General features: G+C 35.4%; 1 protein-coding gene across 1 annotated transcript in view; it reads right to left on the minus strand.

The window, feature by feature from the left end:
• ROBO2 (roundabout guidance receptor 2) overlaps positions 1 to 16515 on the minus strand; it is a 574017-nt gene that overhangs the window by 142950 nt on the left and 414552 nt on the right. Inside the window, exon 5 of the mRNA XM_081818005.1 lies at positions 12886 to 13024. Within this exon, the coding sequence (XP_081674131.1) occupies positions 12886 to 13024 (139 nt within the window). The remainder of the gene's footprint in view (positions 1 to 12885; positions 13025 to 16515) is intronic.

Consider the following 16515-nt stretch of genomic DNA (forward strand, 5'->3'; position numbering starts at 1 on the left):
CCCTAAGCTTCAGTTTCCTGCACTGTTAAAATGGGGATTCATACTTCAAGGCTGTTGGGAAGATTAATTATAACTAGCATAAAACCAGTGGGCCCTCAAAAAAATACAGTGTTTCTGGGGCGCCTGGGTGGCTCAGTTAGTTAAGTGTCTGCCTTCAGTAGAGGTCATGATTCCAGGGTCCTGGGATTGAACTACACACTGGCTTCCCACTCAGGAAGGAGTCTGCTTCTCCCTCTACCTCGTGCTCTCTCTCTCAAATAAATTTAAAAAAAAAAACATTTTTTAAAAATACTGTATTTGTTATAATCTTAATACAAATTCCTTTGGGGCACCTGGGTGGCTTAGTCAGTTAAGTGCTGACAATCTCAGTTCAGGTCTTGATCTCAGGGTTGTGAGTTAAAGCCCCACATTGGGCTCCATGCTGGGCATGGACCCTACTTAAAATAAATGAATATAATATTATATGATATAGTATGATGTGATAATATAATTTCATTTCATTTCATTTAATGATGAATTATTTTAGGGGTGCCTGGCTGGTTCAGTCGGTGGGGCATGTAACTCCTGTTCTTGAAGTTATGAGTTTGGGCCCCAGGTTGGGTGTAGAGATTGCTTAAAAATAGAATCTTAAAAAAAAAAAAAAGATGGATTATTTCAGTGTAGCAGTTTATAGAGTGGACTTTAAGGCTAGAGTGTCTGGTTGGGTTCAAATCACTCTCTACCACTTGAATTTGCCCCTCAAATTCTTCCTTTGGTAACATAAGAATGATAAGAATACATGTTTCATGAGAAAATTGTGAGGATTTAATGATTTTTCTACATGTGAAGCGTTTGCAAAATTAGCTAGTACTTCCTGAATCAATTTTTTTTTTAAGATTTTATTTATTTATTTATTTGAGAGAGACAGAGAGAAACAGCATGAGAGGGGAGAGAGTCAGAGGGAGAAGCAGGCTCCCCGCCGAGCCAGGAGCCCGATGTGGGACTCGATCCCAGGACTCCAGGACCATGACCTGAGCCGAAGGCAGTTGCTTAACCAACTGAGCCACCCAGGCGCCCTTCCTGAATCAATTTTAAGATACACATTTTTCCTATTGTAACAACTCTGACATTAGGAATCATTTTCCATAGATGACATATCATATATGATCTGGCAATTTTTTCTCCTTAACTCAGAGAAAAAGTACTGCTGGATCTTGCAAACAATTCCAGCCTGAATTCAGTGACATATGATATTATTATGTGATTACAGATAGTTGGGTTAAACAAATCTTTTGACTTCCATATTTATTAAAGATAATACCCATCATCCAAGTTATAAACCTTAGTATTACTTCTATCCCCTCTTTTCCCATGAATCCTGACATATAATCGATCTCTTAAAATAAAGAAAAGCTTTTCTTTGTATTTCTAGTTGCATTAATATCCATATTTGCATGTTTACATGAAATAACACACTGGAGTCCCCTAACTACCTTTTAAACAACTTCCTCCCAAGCATGCCTACCTCTAAACATTCTCTACTCCAAACTCTCCCACATAAAATATGGGAATCAATTTTTTAAACATAGAGACAAAGCTACATTTCTATTGAATGTGCTTCAGTGAATCCCCATTTCATAGTGTGTTCAGTATAAACACTTTATTTGGAATTAGAGGCTTTCATAATAAAGCCTCAACTAACCTTGTTGGCCTTAAGTGCCACTCCACTCCACTTCACGCACAATGGACCACTAATTATTGGCTTATACTTTCTACCACCAAATGTTTTTCATCCTGCTTCCATATTGCTTGGAATATCCCATCCTGCTTGGAATATTCTTTGCAGCCCCACTTAGGAGAATTCTATTCTCCTTTTCAGACCCATCTCTAATGTCACATGGGACTAAAACAGCTTTTCCTTTCTGAAACCCTGAAGAGTCTTATATATCATACTTTTTATAAAGTTTGCCTTATTTAATAGTTAATTTTTTACATATCTTCTGTTAAAATCCTTGAGAACAAACTCATCTTTTTTTTTTTTAAGATTTTATTTATTTATTTATTTGGACAGAGAGAGAGACACATCGAGAGAGGGAACACAAGCTGGGGGAGTGGGAGAGGGAGAAGCAGGCCTCCCGCGGAGCAGGGAGCCCGACACGGGGCTCGATCCCAGGACCCTGGGACCATGACCTGAGCCGAAGGCAGACGCTTAACGTCTGAGCCACCCAGGTGCCCCCAAACTCATCTTTTTTTAATCTGTTGCACTAACAACACTAAAAATGTCCAATGGATATGAATGATTATTTTTGAATTTTTGAAATGTAATATTTTATTAGTCTACATTAGAGATTTTTATTATTCCTCTGAGAGAACCGACATCTTGCTATAAATTGTGCTCATAGTAGGATAAAAATATTTTCTTTCTCTCTCTTTATAGAATTTCTCAAATAACAGTTAAGAGTCCTGATCAACTTTTTTGTTTCTATTATTTGTGGTATAAATGTTGAACAAAACTCTTAGAAAATGTGGATTAATGGATGAAATATTTATAGTTTTCATCAAATATTTTTTATAACAAGTGCCATTTGTTACGTGAATTGCAGTGATGCAGAATACTTAACCAGATATTCTTTACAAAGGCTCCAAACACCTATACATTCAATGCAATTAGTTGAAAGGTATTACAGTAACTTTTATAATTGTTAATAGTCAAAATAATCATAAGAATGACTGGTAAAATTTCCACACTGAGATCTTGTCACAGGTCTACCACATAGATTTATATCATGAATCACCTTCTCAGAAGAGACTTCTAGTACTTTAATTTCTTGACAAAGGTACACTGTGTCTCAATGGCAGCAACCCACCCCCTCAATCCCACTGCCAAATATGACCTCTGAGAATGAAACTCTAATGAGTTGATACTATGCACCAACTAAAGTAAATTTCTCCAATAATTATGATTCTACTTTATGGAGTAGGATATAATCTTACAATGCTTTGAAAGTATTTGTTTTTTGTCTCTTATCTCTGACAACTGTATCTCTTTCACACACTAACAAAAATATAACTCTCATTCATCATGTTATTGTAATCCTAGGTCTCAAGTTATTCTTTGTGTTTTCCATTTTCCTTTCTCTTTCAATTCATACCAGTTGACTTGAATAATTGGGTTGAGCAGCAACTTTTCCAGAAGGACCATTATAAGAAATAATAATAGTTGTAACAATAATAATAGTGATGATGATAGCCCCACACTTTAGGAAATATAAAGTCTAGAACTCAGTTCTGTCAGTCAATTCGTAACTGTCCGTAGAACTGTCGATAATCAAATATTATCAAGAAAATATAAAATAATGCTCTTGTAGTAAATCCAACCATTGTCTGAGTGCCATTAGGCGATGCAGATGAAAAGGTGAATTAAATTATCACGCTCTAGAAAAGTCATTGGTTCTAGATTTATATACTTTTTACTATTTAATTCTCACAGCAAGTATTTCTTTAGCTTCTTTTGTGTTCTCAGGGACTTCATTTTCATTTCAGAAACAGTGTTAAGAAGAGCACAAGAATATGGGCACCTGGGTGCTCAGTTGGTTGAGCATCCAACTCTTGGTTTCTGTTCAGTTGCGGTCTTGGGGTTGTGGTGTCAAGGTCTCAGGGTCTCAGGGTCTCAGGGTCTCACCCCACACTGGGCTCCCCGCTCAGTGTGGAGTCTGCTTGTACCTCTCCCTCCCCTTCTGTCCCTCCCCCTGTTCATGCTTGAGCTCACACACTCTCTCACTAAAATAAATAAACAAATAAATAAATAAATAAATAAATAAAATCTAAAGAAGAACACAAGAATATATTAAGTTAAAATATTCTATGATAATAAAGACAGAATTGTTTTAAACTTTGTTTCAATGGGCAGTGGGAAGTAATGATAGTTTTTTAAATCATGCATACTTAAATGATACACATTACTGGTAAGTGCCATTATGATAAAGGTTATAAATCATTCATATGTACTTCTTTACACCGATGTATTTTGTGACCATCTGATAGGCAAGCATTTACTAAACTGTCTTTTTCTAATCTTTAATCCTAAATGGAGAATGGAAAAAATTGTTTCCACCCAGCACCTCTGGTTTGTGGTCATGAGTGTGGGCTTTGGAGCCAGACATCTTAGATCCCTTACTAGATGACTGACTTTGTCATACTTAGCCTCTTTGTGTCTCATTTCTTTATTTGTAATATGGAAATAATAATAGCATTTATATCATAAGGTTGCCATAAGAATAAATGTATTAATGTTAAATGCCTAGCGTAGGTCTGGTATAGAGTAAGCACAATATAAGCATAATTTATTAATATTCCATTTACAGAAAAGGAAAATGCATTAAAAACAAGTCTTTTGAATCAATACTAGCCTTTTCCTAGACAAACCTAAATAAGCATTTAGGGTCAAAGGCAATTTTGAATTAAAAAATATGCCCAGATGTGCATAAAAATCTGACAGGATATATGCAAAACATACAAAGTAGTTGTCAATGATATATGGGTATATGGTACTTTTACTTTTCCTCCTTAGGTCCATCTATTTTAAATTTCTGGGTTTTTTTCCTCCTATAAAATGTGTTATTATCCTTGTTAAAATGTTCTGCGTTACTGCCATTCACAGAATCATACCATTTCAGGATTTAAAGGCACAGAAGCCATCCAATCCAACTTACACATTTTACAGGTGTGGACTCTGGTACTCAACATATTATGTAAATTATTTAAAACAGCGTGATGCATTTTGGCAGAGCTGGGATAAGATTGTTAATCTCCTAGATTCAACTTTATCTTGTAGGCCCACATTGCAATTACAACTTATTAAGAAGAACAACAACAGCAAAAATCAATTAGAAGTATATCTTAAGAAAAACCCCTGGGTGATTAAAAATCATCTAAGTGATTCTAACCACAAATTGTCATATGAAGGCAAAGATTTGTGTTAACGTGGTCAGTTAAAGAATTTTCTCCTTTTTTATATTTGTTTACAGTTAACGTAAGAATCTAGGTACTGGAAAGTGTGTCTCCAACGGTGAATATCCAATATATCCACCTGTGGCTTGATACAGTGACTATGTCTTGGTAAGTCTTTGACTTGTCCTATAATTTGGACTAAGGAAAATGTTGTTGTAGTCCTGACCCCTGTCTAGTGAATTCTCGAACATGCTACACTTTGATGGACGAAACAAACCTGCTGTGGCTCCTATGTTGGACAACACCCATATGCCAATGACAGGTGGCACTCAGGCGGATCCTTTTGCTCTGCAAACTGGCACCTGGTCTTGGCTCTGCCTCAACACAACACAAGAAGAGCTGCCAGTTAATGGACATCTTTGACTTTGAGGCATTTCATATTCCAAGTGTGTCCCAGATTGTTAGTTGACCACTGGCCAGAGCCCAAATTGGATGCCAGTTCCTGCATTGTTCCTGAGCTGAGATTCTCAACAGATGGGCCAATGTGGTCACAGGATGGGGCAACTTGCACTCCTCAATCTAAGTGGCAATTAGTTTTGTGCTAACAGCAACTATTAGCACGTATTTGATGAAAACACAGAGAAAGTACCATTTTGGCATCCCTCTGAAAGTTGTTAATTAATCCTGTTTGTAAACAAAATCTCTATCTTCAACTTCCAACAAAGTAACTTTAACCTGGTCCAAATTTAGATTTTCAAAACACTAGGACACTTTATGTGTGGCTTATGAAATTGGTCTAAAAATTACCCTTTACATTAATGCTGTATGGTATTCCTATAAAGTTATTCATAATACAGTGTTTTTAACTGATCATCTAAAATTTTATCACAATATAAAATCTGTAAGTGGCTCAAGTCCATAAACAATTAATAATCACATAATTACAAAGCCCATTAGTTTAAAATACATATTTTATGCTGGACAGATTCTAAATCAAGTCCTGGCCCTAACATGTATTAATATGTGTGACTTTGGAAGCAAGTTATTTAAGTTTCTATTTCCATATCCCTCAAATGGGGAGTCATATTATTCTAGAACACTACTGAAAATAATATAATCAACATGTGAAAGCATGTGACAAATAGTATGTTCTTCAAAAATACTTGCTTTTATTTTTTCATAATCTTCTTACAAAAGTGGTGGTTTTCTTATTATGAGCAGACAAATGATATAGTATAATGTGTGAAATTTGCAAGTCCCAACCCAGATATCTTATCCAACTGGGGCTACGATAAAATATCTGGATCATGCACAATCTTCCAAAGGTAGAAAAATTGGTGATAATCTTCAGGCTTTGCAAACTGGCTAGCAAAATTTATAAACAAATCTATATGATTTAAAAGCAAAAGGGATACTTATTAAATCAATAGGATTTTATGTGTTTCTATAGAAATTGGCCAAAGAAATAGTATCCATAGAAATTGTATACTCTATATTTTTTACCTTTACTATATTTCCCTTACAGTTTTCTATATAACTAATAAATGCCATCAATCAGCTGGATTTATAAAACTGGAGCACTTGTTATGTGTATTTACAGTGCTTTGAATTAGTTATATCATTTTAATAACCCTTTGAGTTAGAGTGGATGGCATAGTTATTTACCCTGTACGAATGAATCAAAGTGTAGGTTAGTCATTAGGCCCACAGCACTGCTGGTCCATTTCTTCAGGATGTAAAATACAGTTTAAATAGCTTCTTCAAGGTCATACTCCTAGTTAGTGGTAGAGAAATCTGTCAAACACCATTTCCAGGACATGGGAGTATAACTAAACAGATAAATGATTGAACAGTGTGAGAACAAGCCTAAAGTCTAACATCTCTGGCAATGGCCTAAATATCCTTCATGCTATTTGTAGCTATATTGAAAGGCCTCTCGGTAATTGTGCATGTAGTTCTAACTTTTTTTTCCAGACAGAAATGGCTAAGGCATCTGGATAGCTGAAAAATCATAAGAGTATTCACTGATACTTTTCTTTATATTTCTAAACCTTAGGGACCAATCCACTTTTCGGATGTCACATATCATGTTTTATATACATTGCTTTTCTCCTGCTTTCAGTTCTTTTCCTTCTTTAAAAAAAAAAAAATTAATTGACCGATCTTGACCAGCCTACCTAATCAGCGTGGTTATTTATCAGGAGCCCAAATTACCACATGTCCTTGAAGCACACACTGTATGGCAAGAAGGCCTATCTCCTCAGCAGGGTGGCCAAGCACCTGTTCAGCATCTCTGCATCCCAGAAGCACGTGTTCTAAACAATGGAGCTTCAAAACAATTATTATAAGAACATTTTCCAGGGCTAAGTGAAAAGAGCCACTTAGTGTAAAAATGCTACAAAAAAAAGAGAATTATAAGTGGTTCTATTCAGTTTCTTTTCTTAAGGATTCATGTACTTATGTGAATCCCACATTTCACGGAATGAAGAACTCTAAAAAATCTCTCTTAAAATAGACTTGCACTTTAGAAAAAGGAATTTGTCAGTGGCTTCAAGAAAATTGATAGAATTTTGCACCATATATCTTGCAACTCTTATTCTCTGGTCCTTTTTCTATTTTTATGAAATATTCATGAATTATATCCACTATGTGCAAGCCATCAACTGCATTTAGAATTTGTAGGCATACATAAGAATGTAAATGGCATATTTTATTTCCTTTTTGCTCTGACAAGCTATTATGAACATTCCTTTCTGTACTCTAGATCTTTATTAAGAAAGTTAGTATCATTTTAGAGTTGGTTTAGAAAATAAATAAAAATGAAATAAAAAAAATCACAGAGCTAACTATATGGTGATATAACAAAATTATATGAATGATGAAGGATGTTAAATCTCCTGTTTGCAGTTGTTTAAAAGACTGCCAATAATTAACTGAAACAATCTGTACTGACAGGCCCACATAAGAAATTACAATTAGATTAATAGCACTACTCCTTAACTAATTTCTGAGATGGGATATTTTTATGCTCCTCACTCTTACTCAGTTGAACAGAATATTGTACTGTTGGTGTATTTTAATTTAATTTTTATTTGTTTCATTGTAAATTTATTATATTCTGTTTCTTTCACATTAATACATGGTATTTTCCATAGAATTTCAGGACACATATGTATATTACATATATATATATACATGTATTTTTATTTTGATATAAAAAATATGCATTATCCATATGGTATGATGGAACATAGCATAAGATGAAACATCATCTTAGTATTATAAATACTGGCAACTTTTATCATATGAAACACTTTGTGGAAAGATGTGCTGAAGGCACTAGCCATCAAAAGAGTATTAATTAGCGGGGCGCCTGGGTGGCTCAGTCGTTAAGCGTCTGCCTTCGGCTCGGGTCATGGTCCCAGGGTCGTGGGATCGAGCCCCGCATCGGGCTCCCTGCTCAGCGGGAAGCCTGCTTCTCCCTCTCCCACTCCCCCTGCTTGTGTTCCCTCTCTCACTGTGTCTCTCTGTCAAATAAATAAATAAAAATCTTTAAAAAAAAAAAAGAGTATTAATTAGCAAAAAGTTCTAGGTTTGCCTGAGAAAAAAGATGTGGTACCCAAGGAAGAAATGAAGATTACTTTAGTCCTTACTTTCTTTAATGTATTGTGTATGAAAATACTTTTCCACATCACCCAATCTGGTTAACATAAAAAATAAACAACCAATAACAGTATAATTATCTTGCTTTAAATGACTTTTTTTAACAGACTATCAGTGAGCATTATAAATATAGTAGGCACTTAATAAATGTAGATGATTCCGAAAGAGTATCTTCTACAATTTAAATTATGCTTAAAAAAAAAAAAACAAAAACCTGTGTTTTAAAAAAAATAATCATTATAAACAATAAAATCTTTCCTCTCTTTCCCCTTATCTCAGTTTATTCCCTCTACCCACTTTATTTTCATATTGGTATGTAAAATTCTTGCCCCTAATAGATGAGTTGATGTTCATTTATTTGAGCATACATATATTGAGACCCTCTGGAAAAAAGATACTGATACTTGACACAGTCACAAATAAAAAGAGTGACTTATTTTTTTCTTCCCAAAACTTTCAATTCTGAAAGAGTAGCATTTTCAGAAGTTTCAGCAAACAATTAACATTTTGACAGGAGTATGTAATAAGGTGAAGGCTCCTTCTTATTTTGTGCCTTTGTTATATGGAAAATAGCCATCTTCTCCCTGGTTGGGCATTAGGGTTATTGCTAGCCTTAGGAATTGCTACTTTTCCTACCTCACCAAAACACTCATCTAATCAAAAAATGTCTTTAATACAACTCACCAAGGGTACATTTTAATTTTATTAAAGATAGTTACTGGGAAAGGTCAGGAGTTTAAAGGCTAAATCAAAGAAAGAGGTATATGAGTACTACTAAAAAAAAAAATAATTTCACAGTAAAGATAAAAAACATACACCCTTAATTCATCTCTGGTTTCTGAAAGTTTGGCACAGATATCTTCTTCTGTGTCGAAGGTTTAAATAGCTATCACAGCATTTCATAAATTTAAACTTGAATTGAAAAGCTTTTCTTGTCTCCGAAAGAAAAATAGTCACATATTACTTACATAGTAATTACAGGCTATGCAGCTGCCCTACAAAGCTTTACTATAAATGTGTTAAGCATGAACCACTACACAAACCTTATTCAAATTGCATTAAATGTTAAGCCAAAGAAATGTCATCCTCCACACCACTTCACACAATTGCTTCACAAGAACAATAGCCATCTCCCTAGTCTGAGACTTAAATAACGTAATAGAATCAATGTTGTTGATTTAGGCTATGTTTGGTTAAAAGTCATTACTGTTATTCCTCACCAAGTAAAGAGGTCTATTTCTCCCTCATTATGCATAAGTGAAGCTTATGCTAATGCATACAAATCTAAGAATGAATAAGCTTCTTTGAAATACCATTTAAAGATTGAGAATTCAAGAAAAAGTACATGGCTTCTATCATGATAAAAATATTGACCTCAATTTCTATACTGCACTGATCCTTACTTTAAGCCTTTCTAACATACAGCTTAAAGCTTACACAGCATTTCCATTTGCTTAATACTTTAAAAATATTTAGCTGGTCACACAAAGCACTGTAGGAGTATCATGCCAGTAATAGAAAAATAAAGAGGCCAGAAACCTATGACAATGTTTTAGGGAAAGTTAGTGGAGGTAAGATTTCTCAAAATTTCAACCTTGTCTTTAGAGGCCTTTCTATTATCCATTCTAAACATGTAATATTCATACTGTTCTTTGATTTTTATTATTTGAACTCTGAAGCCAATGAATTTGGTAAGATTGGAGAATATCGTGGCAACTAAAGGTGTAAGGCTTATGATCTAACACCTAGAGAAATCTGGGAAATCAAACTGGCCTTGATTAAGTTTTATTTTACCTTAATTCAAAGACATAGACCCATTAAAATGCAACACACTCGTACAACTTTCCATTTTTGAAACGTTTGTGAACTGGATCTTGTTTAATGATTAAAAATGGCAGGATCATAAGGGATGTTCTATGGATATCATGGAACCTCTGATATCATGTGACAAAAGGGCATTCTTTGTGGTTTTCTTCCCTAACACCCCACAAAATCCAGTCTAATCATGAGAAAACATGAAACAAATTCAAGTTTGGGGAACATTCTATAGGCTACCTGGCCAGTACCCCTTAAGACTGTCAAGATCATAAAAACAATGAAATTTTGAGGAAAAACAATGAAAGATGGAGGAAAGATAGAGAAAACTGGGGAAACATGAAAAGTAAATGCAATATTCTATAATATCCCAACTAAATACACTAGATTGGATCCTGGAGCAGAAGGAAGACATTAATGGAAAACCAGGTGAAATCAAAAGAATGTATAAACTTTAATCATTATGTATTAGCATTTGTTCATTAGGAATGGCAAATGTTTCATCATAATGTAAGATGTTAACAACAGGGAAAACTGAGTATCAGGTATATGGGAATTCTCTGTACTATCTTTGTAACTTTTCTGTAAAGCCAAAAATAGTCCAAAATAAAAGTCTGATTGTTTGTTTTTAAAAAATGGACAAGGCTGGGGCGCCTGGGTGGTTCAGTCAGCTAAGCATCTGCCTTCGGGTCAGGTTATAATCCTGGGATCCTGGGATGGAGCCAGCGTCTGGCTCCCTGCTCAGCAGGGAGTCTGCTTCTCCTTCTCTCTCTGCCCCTCCCCCTGCTCCTGCTTTCTCTCTCTGTGTCTCTCAAATAATTAAATAAAATCTTTAAAAAAATGAACAAGGCTATTTACTCCCAGTAACTGAAAATTAACCTTCATCTATACTAGGCCAAATTTTACTATATAATTCATCTCTCAATCTTACATCAACATTTTAAAATTACACATAAAGTGCTCTCAAACTTGAGGAAAATTATTAACTATACATAGAGGATAGACACTAATAACTCAGCTCCATAAACTCTTCTTGCTTTTTAACCTGCTTCTCCACTGAGAAGGCTTGAGGAACCTAACATTCACAAACTCCTGTAACAACACTCCTTTAAAACTAGATGTCTAACAGCAAAGTGACAAAGGAAACAGGCTATTATGATGATGAAAAACTAACCAAATTAAAAGTTTCACTTGTTTTATTCCTATAGATTGCAAAGAATCTCTCACTGACTATTTAAAACGTTTGGTCCATTTCAGGCCAGTGCTGTTGATGATACAACTTTAGAAAATATAGTATCAGGGGCTTAGGGATAAATAAATCAAGATTTTAAAATGAATGCATACATTCAGAAAAGTATCCATAGCAGTTGCTAGTGAGAGCAGATAAAAGGCAACTGATATCTGTGAAAGCATGTATAATTTCAGTTGAATGAAACCTAATTTCTTTCTTTCTTTTTTTAAAGAAAAATTACAAAAAAGGCAAAATGTGAAATCTTACGCAGATGATGATTGTAGTAGGTGTGATGGTATAGTTTCAGAAGGTAAGACTAGGAGGAAGACAAAACAAATCTTAGATCCCAGAGTCCTGGGATCAAGAGCCCCGTGTTGGGCTCCCTACTCAGTGGGGAGCCTGCTTCTGTCCCTCCCCTCTGCTCATGTTCTCTCTCTCTCTGTGTATGTCTTAAATAAATAAAATCTTTTTAAAAAAGCTAGACTTGCTCATTATATAGAAAAAAAAAACACTTGAATGATTCATTTGGTCATAAAGGGCAAGGTCTTAGAAAGATTTAGACAACAAAAAAAATATTCTTATAAAAGAATGACAAGCATTTTTGGACTTCCCCTAGAGAGTTGACTGACTGGGTTTGGGGATTTGGTGATAGGAAGACTAGAAAAGTGATGGAGGAAAAGATCTCCATGAAGAGATCAAGATTGAGAAAGTGACAAACGGTCCCTAAGTGACAAATTCCCTGTCTGGATAGTGATGTCAAGTATTTGCTGCTTTTTCAGCCTTGTGTTGCACGAAACTTCTGCTTTACTCCAGACCTTAGAGTCAGCTACGTGCAGCAGCCTTTGCTTAGTGATGCTCTGGACAACCAAGCAAGGCAGACAGTATCCAGTGTGTGGGGAAGTATCACACAACAGAGTAGTAGTTGGAGGCAACTGGGCTAGGTAGTCAGAGTTCACCACGAGCAGAATGGCAGACCTGGAAGGGGCCACCTCAGGCATCTTTGATAGTTGGGGATAGTAGATGGAGTGGAGGATCGGCATTTATGTGAAAATTCCATGAAAGAGTGACCTTAAAAGCCTGGAGGACTTCAGTATATTTAATAGCAGCTACGTGGCTTGCATATGTAAAAATCATGTTTGGAAATAATACACTGAGATATAAGAGTGTTTGGTGGTACAATCGGGATGTCTTTTTTTCTAATTATTCAATGATTATCTAACAATTTTCCACCCATATGATGTTCTTACCTTCCTCTTGGCAAGTCTGCATCATCCTTTTTCCACCGCACAGTTGGTTGAGGATCTCCCTGGACCTGACAACGAAATTCTACAGCTTCTTCCTCCAGCACCACCTGGTTAATTGGCCTCCTGAGAAATGTGGGTCGTTCTTAGGAAGAAAAAAAAAAAGCAACAATGGTAAAATGAAATGAATGTTGTGCATGTTTTAAGTATGTTATAGAAAAGAACGTAACTCCGTATCTCAACTATGTCTTGATAAGACCTTATGAATCCAATGTAATTGAATAAAATAAAATATTTTGGAATACAGAAGTTACCTATGGTTTGTATATAACACTATACAATCTTTTGGAAAATACTAAATTGATTTTTCAATGAATTCCTGAGCTAAATCATGTAAATCCTGTCATAAAAAATCTGAAGACTGAATTCCACAGAAAGAAGGAAAGAGGTAAAAATGATTAATTTAATCTATCACAATGGCTGAGCGGGAGAATTAGAAGTTGAGACCAATGGAAAATACCAAAAAGGAAACTAATTCTAATTGTCCATCAAGAATGTTAGCGTTAATTGGAGTTAAAATAAAATCTAAAAAAAAGAAAAAAATAATGCGAGAGAAACAAAAAAGTTGTGCTCTCACATATCAGTGTTACCTAAATTTTCCCACATAAGCTATCATTTCACGAGGACCCAATACTTCCATGAATGTTTTCACTTCATGTATGGACAGCTCCCTCTCTGATTTATTTTTTCTTAAATAAAAAAGCTGTCAATCTGATTTTTTTTCTTAAGTAAAAAACACTGTTATTTTTAATTATTGTAAACTATTTAGTGTCATATATAATTTTCTAGGGCCACTTTCAATTATCTTCTTAGTGTTCCAGAATTTTTTTTACTTAACTTTTATGTTTATTTCTCTAGTATTCTGTTTTCATTTTCCCACCCTTTATTTTTGTTGTTACTTTGCACCTATCCTCCTTACTCGCCATTTCAGCACCCCTCTACATAACGCTAGGAAACAATCAATCCCTGTCCGTAAAAATCTTACCATCTCAGAGAAATATAAAACAAACAGTTGTTTTACAAATCTCTACACACTTTAACTTCTTGTCTAGTTTCTTCCCTTTTTTAATAATGGAAACATTACCATTTAAGTTTTTATTAGCACATGTCTTCAAATCATAGGCAGTCCAATAGTGCTACTTACTGAAGTAGAAAGAGAAGTCAGGGAAAAGAAAGATGAAATCCACTGGGAATTGACACAATTTATCTGGCCATATGGCCATATTTAGTCACTTAAGACTTTAGTTTCAAATCCAATTCAAAAATGTCAAACAAGTGGTACAAAACTGAAACATATTTAGCTAGAAACCTTTAAATAAATCACTTCAAATAGCATATATTAAGAGTATAGGATGGAAGTATATAATTTTATTGTCTAAATAGAGATCTATATTTATAAAATAAATGTGTGAGTTGCAAGAGACATTTTGTATTACAGTAAAGTCAACAATCATTGGCATTCAGAAGGAAGACAACTCCATCCCTCCACAGTGAAGTTGACAGTATGGATCAAAATTTTCTCTAAAATTTTAATTTACTGCATATGCTTCCGTATCTGCACTCTGAGACCTCAAAATCCCAAGCTGTAAAACAGGCAAATAGAACTTTTCATGGAGAGCTTTTTTAATGCAGAATTTAGAAATAATCCATAAAAACTTGGAGCGGAAAAAAAAAGTTTGCTCCTAAAGATTTTAGGTAGTCAGAATCAATTAGCAGCTAAGTGCCCCCTCCTCCAAAGACAGCAGAATAAATCTGCATGTTGGATGGAATGATTTAGTATTACCCTTTTTTTTTAAGATTTCATTTATTTATTTGAGAGGGAGAGAGAGAGGAGAGCACGAGTGGGGGAGGAGCAGAGGAGAGGGACAGCAGACTCCACACTGAGCATGGAGACTGAACTGGGGCTCGATCCCACAGACAAAAGACCTGAGACAAAATCAAGAGTCGATTCCTCAACCAACTGAACCACACAGGTGCCCCGATTTAGTATTATCCTTTTGAACTCTGGATACTATGTGCTCCAAACAACTATTTTAGCACTGGCTGGTTGATATTGAGCCATTGTTTCTGGCATCAAATAGGTAACAGGATCAGTACAATATCTCTGTATGAGTGCTTGGAATGCTAATAGCACAAATGAATCATTAGCACAGAAAGCAGGATTAACTTTTTCTTTCCAATCACTTGGGGACGTTCATCCAATTCATCTAAAAGCTGCGATAACCCGAAGTTAAAAGAGAGCTAAGCCACTGCTAATATGGCTTGAGATTGAGAAATCATCTGTCAGTAGACTCTTGCTGCCCACTTGGATTTTAATGGGGGTGTTGTGCTACAACCTAGTGTATAGAGAGAAGTCATTCCCTCTATCGCTCATTCATTTTGCACATGTTAACACAGCTTTTCCTAAGTCAGGCTTTCAGCTTGGTAGCTGGCGAACAGCCAGCAGCTTGGTTTCATCAGAAAAGTGGTAGGAGATGAAGCTAGTCAGATAGGGAATGGCAAGACCATGAAGGGCCTTACAGGCCATGTCTAGGAATATGAGTTCTGCCCTGAGAGTGAAAGAGAGCTCCTGAAGGATTTTAAATAAAGAAGCAACATTTTTAATAACATGTGGAAAAGACTGTGTTGGCAGATTTGTGAAAGATGAGCTAGAAGAGAAACATGAAGCAGTGAATTAGGTCAAATGGTTTTTGTAAGAAATTATTTCAGCTTCGACTGATACAGTGGTTCTCTGGATATGGAAAAGGGAAATTGGAGGGGGGGACGAACCATGAGAGACGATGGACTCTGAGAAACAAACTGAAGGTTCTAGAGGGGAGGGGGGTGGGGGGATGGGTTAGCCTGGTGATGGGTATTAAAGAGGGCATGTACTGAATGGAGCACTGGGTCTTATACGCAAACAATGAATCATGGAACACTACATCAAAAACTAATGATGTAATGTATGGTGATTAACATAATAAAATTAAAAAGAAAAGAAAAGGGGACAGAATGAAGAGATATCAGAACTGAGTGATCAATCAGATGTGGAGGTTGAAGAAGAAAAGTTTATAAAGATCCTTATTTCTATTTAGCAAACTGGAACAGATTGGCAGGTAAAGTATGGATATAGGGTGTGTGTGTATGTGTGTGTACACCCTTTCATCACAAAAAAATGGTAGATATGAGAAAAATGAGCTTATGCTTATGCCATAGTGGTCAGGTTTCTGTTACGTGAAGTTAAATGCATTCCTAATTAAGAAGATAAAGGAGGCTATTTACATAATAGAAGGGAAAAGAAAAAAAAACATGATCATATCTGTAGATATAGAAAAGCTCTTGGATTTAAAAAAAAATGAATAAAAAAGGAACCGAAAACAACTTCTTAAACATGAAGATACGAGCCAACATGTCCATTGATAGATGAATGGATAAAGAAGATGTGGTATATATATACAATGGAATATTATGCAGCCATCAAAAGGAATGAGATCTTGCCATTTGCAACGACGTGGATGGAACTGGGGGGTATTATGCTGAGCGAAATAAGTCAATCAGAGAAAGACATGTATCATATGACCTCAATGATATGAAGAA

The sequence above is a fragment of the Leptonychotes weddellii genome, chromosome 1 (genome assembly GCF_054177405.1).
Source record: "Leptonychotes weddellii isolate Sample4059 chromosome 1, ASM5417740v2, whole genome shotgun sequence".
NCBI lineage: Eukaryota > Metazoa > Chordata > Mammalia > Carnivora > Phocidae > Leptonychotes > Leptonychotes weddellii.